At 58.5% G+C, this 12,541-nt stretch overlaps 1 protein-coding gene across 2 annotated transcripts in view; it reads left to right on the forward strand.

Moving 5' to 3' along the window:
- The window catches only part of CSPG4 (chondroitin sulfate proteoglycan 4), a 28,348-nt gene that overhangs the window by 9,526 nt on the left and 6,281 nt on the right, over positions 1-12,541 (forward strand). For both annotated transcript variants that reach the window (XM_062583332.1, XM_062583333.1), the window contains exons 2-5: positions 3,869-4,032; positions 6,302-9,883; positions 10,726-11,205; positions 11,618-11,794. In XM_062583332.1, the coding sequence (XP_062439316.1) occupies positions 3,869-4,032; positions 6,302-9,883; positions 10,726-11,205; positions 11,618-11,794 (4,403 nt within the window). The remainder of the gene's footprint in view (positions 1-3,868; positions 4,033-6,301; positions 9,884-10,725; positions 11,206-11,617; positions 11,795-12,541) is intronic.

A 12,541-nucleotide genomic window follows, 5' to 3' on the forward strand; every position in this document is an offset into this window, starting at 1 on the left:
TGCTGGAGCAGGGCCACGAGGAGCCCCGGCTGTGTTTGCCTTAGCCTGCCTTGCAAGCTGCCCGTTTCCTTCCCCAGCCATAAATAAAACCCTTGCATAAATTGAAGGGAATGTGCGGCATAATGAAGCCTTTCTCCAGGCAGGCAGGGATCTCCCCCTCTCGCAGGGCCTCCCCCCGCTCCCGCTCCCGCTCCGAGCCCAGCGCCGGCCGCCGGCTGCTCCCGTGCCGGGGGCGATGGGGCCACATCCCAGCGAGGCAGGGGCGCGAGCAAAGCGGACGCCCTGCACCGAAGTTCAGCGCCCAGCATCCCCGGGCCCCCGGCTCCTCGCACCGCCCCAGGGGCCCGGGAGAGCCGGGAGGCTCCTGGCTAGGCTGGCTCCCGGGGGAGAAGGTGGATCTGGATGCGGGCGGTGCCGAGGCTCCGGCTCCCTCCCCGTGCGCAGAGCCGGCGCCGGCGGCAGCGTCCCTTTGCCAGGATGGCGCCTGGGGTTTGCACAGCGCTTTCCAACAGGCGGGCTTGGTGCAGTGCAGAGCCGGCCGGGGACGGAGGCAGCTCGCTACCTTATAAAGCCATAAAAAAAAATATATGTATATATCTCAGAGGGCCTCGAAAGAGGCTCCTGCTGACACTACCAACGAGGAATGCAGCTGGCGCGGCGGCCGGCGAGGGGGCACACAGCACCGGGCACACGGGTGCAGCGCGCGGGCTCCCCTCCCCATCCTCCGCCCCACGCCGCTCCATGGGGGACCGCGGTGGCACCCGCCAGGTGTGCCCCACGCTCCTGTCCCCGGGGCGCCTGGGAGCACCGCGCACGGGGTGCAGAGCCCGCTGCGCCCACTGCGCCCGCTGCCGCACAAGCCGGGGGCCGTTCGCCGCAGCAAGGAGCCTCAGCTCCCCGCCTGCTTTTCCCACCCCCTCCCGAAAGGAAAACCCGCGCGGCCGCAGCAGGACGCAGGGCGCTTTTCAGGGCGGTGCGGCGGGCCGGGGCGGCTTTTGGGAGGGAAATTGCGCGGCAGCATCCCAGGACGGAGGAGGAGGCCGAGCGCGAGCCCGAATCGGAGCCGCCTCCGTGCAGTTCGGGCCACGTGCCACAAGTGCTGTCTTCAAACAGGCGTTTGCATCCCAGACAGGCTGCAGAGCAGAGGGTGAGAGCGGCACTGGAATAAAACAGGAATTCGGGAAGGCAAACAGCAGTAACTCCCGTTAACGTGACTCGTTTGCTGGAGAAGAATCCTGAAGCCTGGTGGAGCCCGGGCAGGGATCCCTCCTCCAGCCGCAAACAGCAGCGCTGCCCTGGGCATCAGCACTTCCAGTAACTTGTTATTATTATTCTTTTGAGAAAGAAGCCGAAGGAAAGCCTCCCTGGCAGCTGCGGGACAGAATGTGCTCGCTGCAGGAATTGCTGGGCAAGGTCCCCCGCCCTGGGTACGGAGCGCAGCGGGCTGGCGGAGCAGGGCCATCTCCACCAGCTCCACAGGGGACTGACGTGGCCCCCAGGTCCCCACGCCCTGTCCCCTCGGGTGCCAGGTCACGACACAGGCGAAGGAGTCACAAGTTAGCTGCCGGCCCAGCCACACAGGGAGCCAGGACCTTGCAAAGCTCGGCGGCTCCCTGAGAGCAGCCGCTCAGAGCCCATCTGTAGGCCATGTTTTTCAGATTAAGAGAAGCCACAAAGCAAAAAAAACATCGAAAAAAATCGCGGCGAGAGCTGGAGCACAGACTGCGCACACGTTGGGGGGAACCTCTGCGGGAGCCAGGACACAATGTGCATGCAGCGTCTCCGGGGGACCCAGCTACACCGCCTGCGCGCGTGCACGCATCTCCGGGCGCAACCTCACGGGTCCGCGCGGGGAGCAGGGGCGCGGAGGGAGGGCAAAGTTCCCTTTCGCAACACGCTGCAGCGGTTCTGCTCGCGAAACGTCGGGTGGCCGAACGGCGCGGGCACCACGCGACGCGGCCGGTGCCAGAAGGGCGAGCACCGCCCAGCGAAGCGCTCTGCGGCTGCTTGTTCTCACCACGGCCCCGGGGAGGAGGGAGCGGTTCAGGAGAGGACAGTGACCTTTAACGTCCGTGCGGGTAACAGCAAAGCTCCTGTGACCCACTGGCTCAGTCAAAGAGGACCGGGATGCCAAAGTGACACATGCCAACTGCATGCACAAGAAGCAGGAAATGAGCAGGCTTGAGTAAGACATGCTGGCAGCCCTGCCCGGGGCCGAGTAAAAGGCATGGCATTAAAGCCAGCGCTCGATATTTCCACGCTGCCATTTCATCCCTGCCCAGTGCGGGTGGGGTTACGGCCCTCGCAACTGGATCGAGAAGGGAAAGCGAGCGGTCAAAGCGGAGAGCGTGTCCCAGCCCTCCCGCGCCGGGCAAACCCCGCAGCCCGCTCGTACGCGCGTGCCCTTGCTGCAGCGCGCAAAACCCGGCGGGGTGGCTGCACCCCAGCAGCCAGTCTCCTCCCTGCCCTCCCGCAAAGCGAAGGAGAGGGCGACGGCAGCGTGACGGAGCCACGCAGCCTGTGCCCGGGCTGATTTTGGAAGAGGTCGTGCACGTCTGTAGCCTCGCGCACGGCAGGCTGTGCGGACGGTGACCCTGCGCGGACAGACAGTGCGTGCGTTCACCCCTCGAAACATCCTCCCCGCCTCTCTCCATCTCGCGAGTCTTTTTAGCGTTCCCGCTTCTCAGCGCCACTGCAGCGTTAACTTTGCCGTCGGTCACTCGAAGTTTTGGGGGGGGCGAGCGCGGGCACCCTAACGTCGAGCTGCGCCTGCTCTAGAGGTACCTGCCGGCCGCCCGCACCTCCGCGCTGCGGCGCAGCCTATCGTTACATGACCACGCGCCGCTGCGCTGAGTCCCTCTGACTCTAACGTACGCTGGCTGCTGAACGCTTTCCAACAGCGACTTTAAACGCTGCTTTGGGGCGGAGGTTTTTCCGTGCTCTTACATCCCCACACGGGCTGCGTGCACGCACGTTTATCTCTCCAGCAGCCACCTTTGGAGTGGGTGTCAGCAATGCTTCGATGAGGCGGAAAGCCAGCGGAAAGCAGTGTAAAAGAGGGAGGAGGGAGCGCGCGGTCTCAGCCGACTCCGAGGAGCTCCCCAGGGCCCGCGGAGCAGCGTCTCCTCACGTCCTGGGGGTGGGTTGCTGGGTTTGCGGTGCAGAGCAGGGATTTGCACCAGCCGGGGAACCCGGCCAGCGCATGACACAGCCACCGCGGGAAGGTTTCGCGTTCGCCCCAAGAGCGACGGTCGTGGCAGAAGCGGAAAAGACTCCGTCAGGCCAACGACTCGTCTCCTAGCGCTTGGGAGCTTGGCCCGGTGACGGCTGCTACAGCCCTGCCGCGGCCGGGCGAGGAGGGGGGAGCGCCGAGAAGCGCCCGGGCGAGCCGCGGCCCCGGCACGGGGACCGGGCCGAGCCGGGCCGGGCCGGGCCACTGGCCCCACCTCGCGGCCGCCGCCGGCGGCTGCAGCCCCGCGGCGCCGGGCGCACCGCGGCCGGGAGGCTCGAAGCGGCGCGCAGGGCTCGGGCTCGGGCTGCCGGCCTTAACGGCCCGGCGCTCGGCCCGAGGGCTCTCAGCGCGCCGGGCGAGCGGCTTTGCACCCGGCTGGCCACGGCGGCGCGGGGCTTGCGGGGGCGATGGCAACGCAGCGGCAGCCCTCGCACCGGTGACCTTTTGATCTGGGCAGCAAGGCAAACTCGGGGTGCTGAAGCGGGCACAGAGGGGCAGAGACCTGGGAAGGGGAGCCTGGATCCATAGCCCCCATCCCAGCCACAACCAGCAAACGCGCCTAGGGACAGACAGATGGGGCTTGGGAGAGCTGCTCGTGCACCCTTCCTTCCCTGACCCTGTCCTTTTTCTCCCCAGCCTCTTTCTTTGGGGATGGCTATGTGGAGATGCCCCTGGCAGACGCCTCGCGCACGGTACGGCTCCACCTGCAGCTGTACACCAGCCAGCAGAACGGGCTCCTCTTCCTGGCCGCAGGACAGCCTGACTATCTCCTGATGGAGCTGCGAGCCGGCACCCTGCAGGTCAGCATGACACCACGGATCCATCCACAGCCAACATTTTCTTAAGCAGCAGTGGATGCCGAGGCTTGGCCCTGGGGCAGATGGAGGAAAAGGCCATGTTCTCTCGAGGCAACCTTGGCTCCTTCCCTGCTCCCTGGCAGTAGGGCAGGCCCTCCAGAGCTGATTCAATCCACTTAAATTAGGTTCCTGGTCTGGACTGACCACTCTCCATTTTCCTTTCCTTTGGTTTTAAAAGGACATACAGGCAGGTTGGCCAGAGTCTAGGGTCAACGTTTCTTTTACTACAAGAGTGCAGAACAGTACCTGAAACCAGCAGCCAACAGGGTCAAAAAAGGCTGCAAACATGGATAGCCAAGCTGTCAAAATCCCTACCAGAGCAAGTTAAGAGGCATGAGAGAGGCCTAGTCACAATCTTGGGAGAGGATCAGTTTAGGGCACCAAAGGAGACTGGACACAGTCTTCGGAGAGGGTCAGTTCAGGGCTATTAGATATGCAGAAAGAGCCTCGAGCTTGGGAAATTCCTCACCCACACACCATTTGTGGGCAGGCGAGGACTCAGGAAGTCTCACATCACTGACATCATTACCGAGGCTTCCCCAGCTTGCTAGCCTCAGAGATGATGCATCTGGACTGCTGTCACGTGCCAATGTCCCGTGACACCCTGGGGCCAGGCCCTGACAGGAGACCAGCAGAAGCAGTGCAAAATGGGCTGCTCCTGCTTCATGCTGGGGACTGCAGCATGGAGACACCCCAAAAACCTGTCTTGTGCACTTGGTACAGCTACTGTCATGCAAGGTGCCTCTGAAGCACATGGGGTCAGTGCTTCTCCAGCAGAGAGAAGGGATGAACCAAGAAGAGGAACCAGAAAAGTAACAGGGGCCTCCCCAGCAGACTCACCCAAAAGCCAAGACCAGCCAGAGCACAAGAAAGGCATGGGACAAGAACAGAAGTTCCTCTTGTGGTTATGGCATTGGCATCCGCCATGAAAGAAAAGAGCAGGGCACGTTCTAGCAGATGTCCCCTCCTCTCCCGCAGTGTAGAAGCCACCCGGGCAGGGCCACACGCCACATCAAAGCAGAAGCAGTGGACGAGCTAGAGAGCTGGTCAAGCAGCCGGCCGGAGGTTTCGCTAATGCAGGCCATCTGTCAGGAGAGCTCTCGCCTGGCTCGGCCCTTGGGTCCCTTCTGCTACCCTCTACTTAAACAGGCTCCAAGGCTGCTCCTTGTGGGGAGAGTGTCCCCACCGAGGAAGCAAAGCCTGTTATTTCCCTTGCTGGTTCCCAGGCTGGTGGTCGGGAGGGCTACAATTATGGAAATGGGCCAAGCCACAGGAAAGGAGAGCAGCAGGCAGGGATGGCCAGGAAACAGGGAAAGCAGAGTCAGCATCTGGCAGAGCTCCTCCGTGGGAGGAGAGGAAAGGCCTGGTGGCAAGATGGGAGCCTCAGCATTGTGAGTGGGAGGAGAACCCCCAAGGTGATAGACCCAAGTCTGGAGTTCACCGAGAAAGAGAAGGAAAGGAAGGAAATTTGGAGACTGGGAGGGAGAGTGGGCATATCTGCAGGCTGATAGACAGATGGGTATAGGACGAGGAGGAGGAGTACGCACAGAGGCATAGGAGGGCAGACTGAAACACGTGCAAGACTAAGAGGTGGCTCCATGCTGCAGCAAGTATTTCCAACAGGAAAATAGCAGGCTCCTCTGCTGCAGGTAAGTGCTGTTCCCAGCCTACCCTCAGCACCGCACATCTGGGAATATATGCAGTTAGAGGAACGATCCCTGGACCTTTAGGGTGTCTCAGCATGCATCCTGCTTTACCCTTTGAGTTTTACTGTCAAGGGATGAGGACCTGCTTCTTCTCACGTACAGAGACAGGACTGTGAAAGAGGGGAGCTCGATCTCAATTTTGTACTCACTCTTGTCTGGTTGTGGCTGCCCTGACCATTTCAAGGCCAGGTCCTCAGAGGTGAGGCCAACTGCTGGGGCACCAGAAAGGACAAGTGAGAGTGACTCTGATCTCCCAGTCCTACAGAGCTGGGCTCAGCACAGACCCAGACAGAGAAAAAGAGCCTCAGGGCTATCTTTCAGGATAGTTTGGAGCCAGGCTTAGAGCTGGACTGATGTTCTGCAGTCTTAGGAGTCTGTTCTGCAAACAAAGGTTTTTCAAGACATAAACCACCCCAAAATGCCAACAACGTGTTCCTTTGTTTCTCCCAGATACTGCCTTGTTTGAGCTGAGGTCCTGACTCCACATTTTTTTCTTTCTTCTGTAGGCCAAGCTGCGGCTAGGCTCAGAGGAGGTGATGCTACAGTCCCCAGCAGAGCTGCAGCTCAACAACTTGGAAATACACAATGTGGACCTGTTGATAGAAGACAGCAGGATGACACTGACCGTTGACAGCCTCTTCAACAGCTCTGTGGACATTGCAGGACCCATACGGGAGCTGGACATTCAGTATGGCCTCTACGCAGGTGGGACAGGAAGCCTTGACCTGCCGTATCTTTCTGGGTCCAGCTCTCCCTTCAGAGGTTGCCTCCACTTACTGACGTTCAATGGTCTGGATGTCCTCTCCCCTCCGGCTTCTGATAGCAGCTCCAAGATATTCCACCGGGTTCAAGAGGGGTGCAGCACACAGTTCTCTGCCGAACCTGATGATCCCTTTGGGTTCCTAGGACCACACTCCTACATCGCATTTCCCACATGGAATGCGACAGAAGAAGGGACCATTGAGTTTGTGATAACAACAAGCATCACCCAGGCACCCCTCATCTACCACGCAGGAATGGAGAATGACTTCTTCTATCTGGAAATCTCCAATGGACGCCTGAGAGGGTTTGTCGAGAAGGGGAATGGCATCATCGTCCTGCACAACAACATATTCATCAGCGACGAGCAGCAACACTATGTTAAAGTTCACACAGACGTCCACAAACTTGAGATCCTGATTGACTACTATGCCTCAGCCACATCCAACCGGGGTATCAACAACTATCTGGACCTTCAGGGGAACCTGTTCATTGGAGGTATGAATGAAAAGGCTTTGCAAAGGCTAAGGGAGCACCATCTTGCCTACATGTCAGTGGGCAGCACAACAAACAACTCATTTGTTGGCTGCTTGGAGGACCTGCGTATAAACCTGCAGAGGAGGAGTCTGCAAGATGCTGTGATCACAAAGGACATCACATCTGGCTGTGGAAAGCAGGAGCAGTACTGGGAATACGATGAAGTATATGAACAGGATGAGGCACCCACCTCCCCACCTCCTGATATCTGGCTGGGAGCACCCGGCCTGGCGGTGGAACCGTGCCGGCCAGACAACAGCTTCCCTCCTGCCTTCGCTAACATCAGCAGACTGCTGCATGTCAGCCCCCTCATTGTCTCTGAAGGGGGCACAGCCTTCTTGGAGTGGAAACATGCTCAGCCGACAATAGATTTGAACCTTGCAAACATTCAGCAGTCCCAAATCCTCTTTAGCATCACCAATGACCCTAGACATGGTCAGCTGGAACTAGATGTCCCTGGAACCAGGAGCAGAAGGAAGTTTACTTTGTTGGACATTGTGAATCGGAAAGTCAGATACGTCCATGATGGCTCCGAAGGACCCATGGACCAGCTGATGCTGGAGGCAGCAGTGACAGCCCAGCAAGGGATCCCCGAGTGTTTGCGACAGGGACAGATGTACCTGCTACCCATAATGATCAACCCCATCAATGATGCCCCTCAGGTGATATTTCCTCATGGGGATCACATGACAATCCTAAAGCACACGCGGAAGCATCTGACCATGGACATCCTGCAGGCCTTGGATGATGACACATCCTGTGATGACCTTGAATTTCAGCTGCATGGCAGCCGACTGATGGAGGAAGGTTATGTGGAATATGACTTTCATCCTGGAGTACCCATTGAAGAGTTTTCCTGCAGGGACTTGGAAGCAGGCAACATAGTCTACGTACACCAGAGCGGGACAAATTTGCAGCTCACTTTCCAAGTGAGCGACGGGTCTATCCCAAGCCCCATAGCCACCCTGAAGATCCTCGCCATAGAGCCTGACATTCGCATGCACAACAACACTGGCCTCTTCGTCTCCCAGGGAGGCGCTGCACGCATTACCACAGCCAACCTATCAGTGGAGACCAATGCCGTGAAACAACGCGTTGCTGTCTTGTATGGCCTCACAGAGCCTCTCAGGTATGGTGAAGTCCGGAAACAAGGGAGTGTGGGAGGGGAATGGAAAAAAGTTGAGTCCTTCCATCAGCAAGACCTGGAGCAAGGACGCATCCAGTATTTCAGCACAGATCCAGAGCACCGGCTGGAAGATGTCGTGGAGAAGCTGAAATTCAAAGTTCAGGTTGGACAAAAGATCTTGCAAAACAACACTTTCCTCATTAGGATCAAAAGAGCTACCATCAAGATGAGAACCATGGTCCCTCTCCAAATGAAGAGCAAGCAGCACAAAAGTATCACCAGTAAGGAACTAGAGGCAATGTTGGAAGATTCAAACTCTGCCCCGGTTTCCTTCCGCTATGTGATAATCCAGGCTCCCAAAAAGGGAAACTTGGAGTTGCTTGGCAACAGGCTGACTGAAGGCTTTGGATTTACCCAAGATGATCTGCAAAGAAACCATTTAAGCTACAGTGCAACCATCAGGAATTCTAAGCAAGCTGAGGATACCTTCCAGTTTCGTGTCCGTGCTGGGGACCAGTATTCTCCTGTGTACACCTACACGATCAGCATAGGTGGAGACCCTGATGCACCGGCCCTGACTAACGTCCTGCTGTCTGTGCCAGAAGGGGGGCAGGCCATCATCTCCAGGGACCACTTGTTCGTACAGAGCCTGAACAGCATAGACTATCTCTATGAAGTAATTGAAGGGCCATCACACGGGAGGCTGGCCTGGGCCACATCCCCAGGCTGGTCCTCCAGTGAGGAGATCACAGAGTTCACCAATGAGGACATCCTCCGGGGCAGGCTGCTGTACCAGCATGATGACTCTGAGACCCTGGAGGACGATATCCCCTTTGTAGCAATCAAGCAGGGCGAGGGCAGCACTGAGCCAGATGCAGAGGAGGTAAGAGGTGTTTTCAGAGTATCCATCCAACCTGTCAATGACCACCCCCCTGTCCAGGTGGTGAACAAGGTTTTCAACGTGGTGCGCAACGGACAGCACCTCCTGACGACGGACAACATTGCTTTCACCGATAAGGACTCCGGCTTTTCAGACACGCAGCTGGTGCTGGCGAGGAAGGACATTCTGTTTGGCAGCATCGTATCTGTTGATGACAGAAGCCACCAGATCTATCGGTTCACACAGGATGATTTGAGGAAGAAAAAGATCCTGTTCGTCCATTCAGGGGCTGACCGGGGCTGGATTCAGCTACAGGTCTCAGATGGCCTCCACCAAACTACTGCCCTCCTGGAAGTCCAGGCTTCAGACCCCTACATCAAAATAGTTAACAACACTGGCCTAGCCATCCGCCAAGGGAGCCGAGGGAACATTGACTCCTCTGTCCTCAGCCTGGAGACCAACATGGACATCAGGTCGGATGAAGAGATACGGTTCCTAATAACTACTCCCCCACAGTGGGGGACTGTGCTGAGAGGGGAGCAGCCAGTCATGGCTTTCTCCCAGAGGGATCTGTTAGCAGGAGAGATTGCCTACCACCACAACGGGAGTAGGAACTCCCGGGACGAGTTCCAGTTCACTGTGGAAGCGAATGAGGTGGTGGTGGAGGACACACTGGCCATTACTGTGTTCTTGGACACCCATCCCAGCCCTCTGCACATTGTGAACCTCAAGGAGATACATGTCTTCCAAGGGGAACCAGCTGAGATCAAGGAAGAACACTTATCAGTGAGTACCCCCCTCTCTAATTATTACCCAAGCCTGCATCTCCTCCTGGTTACAGAGCAAGGGAAAGCCACATCCTGCACATAGATCCTGGGAAACCTTCCTTGAAGGCTAAAACAGAAAAGGTTCAATGAGGCATGAACCCCTGCAGAGAATTATACCTGCTGATGGGCTGGACCCATCAATGCAAGCAGGTCACCCAGAACAGAGCACTGCCTCGCACAAAGCACCTTGAAAAAGGTTAGGGAGAAGCTCCGTGTCCTAGAACAGGCATTCTCAAACTCAGTCCACACTCAGTACTGAGGGATGTGTCTGATTCAGCCTGTGTCCCCCTTTCACGGTGCCTGTTTGTATCACTCCTGTGTACGAGAGGAACAAGACTGGTGGAAGTAGCTCTGTAGCTCTTCCTTATCCCCTCTTTACAGCGCTATTTATTAAGGCATAGCCATGACTTGAACTGTGAATGTCTCTGCATATAGCAGTCTGTACATCGGTGCAGAGCAAAAGCAGGCTAAAGGCTGTGCAGACACCCCGTGGCTGTGCTCCCTGAGGCTGCTTGGCATTTCAACTTCCAGGAAATTCCTAACTATCACTAGAGTAAGTCCAGAGTGGGCCTGGTCTAATTTTGCTCTAGGAACAGCCAGAGCAGCTGAGCAGAGGCTATTCCAGCTCCCAAGGGACCCACGTGGCTGTTATGAGGTATACATCCCAGTGTTGTGGTAAACAAGGGTAGATTTCATACATACAGCTGTTACAGGAGAGGTTTGAATGGCCTATTTATGGTCACCTCCATGGCTGGGGTGGTGCCTAGGCCCCTTTCTCACCGCATCTCCTTGCACACACAGGTTGCCCATGAAGAGATCCCTGCCCAAGACATCATCTACCTGGTGAGCAGCCCCCCAGCCTCAGGCTTCCTGGTGATGGTTCAGCATGGCCAAGACTCGAACGAGCCTCCCAGCTTGGATCCCATCCAGTCTTTCACCCAGGAGGACATCAACAGCGGCAAAGTCCTCTACTTGCACTCCAAGCCAGAGGAGCAGCGTGACCACTTTGTCGTGGACATCACAGCCAGGGGAGCGGACCCGCTGGAAGGGGTTGGGGTGAGCCTGGTCGTGCTCCCCGTTGCAGTCCCCCTGGACATCCGCAACATCACAGTACCCGGCGGCAGCTCTGCCACACTCTCCACCGAGATCCTCAACATCCCCAGCACCTACTTCACGACTCTCAGCATCGAGTTCAGGGTGCTGGAGCCCCCCAAGTTTGGCACCCTGCAGAACCGCGAACAGTCCTGGGAGCACGGGCTGCGCACCTTCACCTGGAGCGAGGTATGGGTGTGTGTGGGGGGGGGGGTTCAACACCATGGGGCTGCACAGTGGACAAGGCACCCACCTACCACAGGAGCGGCTTGGACCCACATGTGGTGGGGCACAGCCAAGGTGTGCTTAGACAGCTCTGGAGGAGCCAAAGCGGGACTGGTCCTTCCACATCACATCGGAGCTGGCCCAGGATGTGGGGTGGGAAGGGAGGCAGCAGGCAGAGCACCTACAATGGGGTCCAGGCTTCCCCTTTGGGGCAAGGGACCCCTCTCCCTGGCTTTGCATGGGCCCTTCCCTCACAGGCCACCCGTAGCAAGTGGCAGACACTGGGTCCCTCACCGTCCCCCCAGCCGGCACCAGGCTCTCCCTCCCCACGGGGCTGCCATGGCCGAGGGGCTCCTCACGCTGCCCCCGCCCGCAGGTGGAGAACGGGCTGATCCGGTACCAGCAGGACGGCCCCGACGCCCCGGCCGACAGCTTCACCCTCCTGGCCAACGCCACCGCCATCAACCGGCGCAGCCAGCCCAGGACCGTCTTCGTCACCATCCTGCCCCACCGCAGCCACGGCCCCCGGCTGCGCGTCAACGCTGGGCTGCAGGTAACGTGGGGCGCCGGGAGGGAGAACCCGGCGAGCTCCGGGCTGCCCGCGGTGCCGTGCCCGGCGCGGGCGTCCCGGGGACCTTCCCCGCCGAGCCAGGCTTTGCTCCAGACGGAAAAGCCCAGGGCCTCGGGCCCGAGGGCGCCTGCGTCCGTCCCCGCTGGCGATGCTAAACTTGTCCACAAGATGGGAGCACGGCCGCGCACCACCATCGGGCGCCTGCCGCCGCCATCGGCCCACCCCGCGGCCTCGTCCACGGCCCGGTCAGAAAACAAAACGCCACCGTGCCAGAGCAGACCCGAGGGCCCCCTTAGCACAGCTCTCCTGCGGCACAGCCCGCGGGAGCGCCATCCTTCCCCCCTCCCCAAAATCACTGCTAAGGGCGCCAAGATCATCTTGTGAGTTTGCAGAGAGATCAGAAACACCGAACGGGTTAAGCAGCCTTCACCCTGCCTTCCTCTGGTTACGCCCAGGCGCTCCATCCCCTCCGCGGCAGCTGTGCATCGCCTTAGGTCATCAAGATGGGAAGCAGCTGAGGCAGAAGCAAATCTGTCTCACTTGTTGCTTGAAGTCCGGCCTTCAGGAGCTACAAAGTCTGGCTTTAAGCTTTCCCCTCGCTATCTCAGACACCTCACTGCCCAGTTCAGCATAGTTGATGCAAAGTTACAGCAAAGCGTAGTTAGAAAATGTGCAAGAGTAGCAGCCCAGCAGGTTTGTTTTCCTCCACTTTCAAGACTATCATTGCAG

Source organism: Rhea pennata, chromosome 10 (genome assembly GCF_028389875.1).
Source record: "Rhea pennata isolate bPtePen1 chromosome 10, bPtePen1.pri, whole genome shotgun sequence".
Classification (NCBI taxonomy): domain Eukaryota; kingdom Metazoa; phylum Chordata; class Aves; order Rheiformes; family Rheidae; genus Rhea; species Rhea pennata.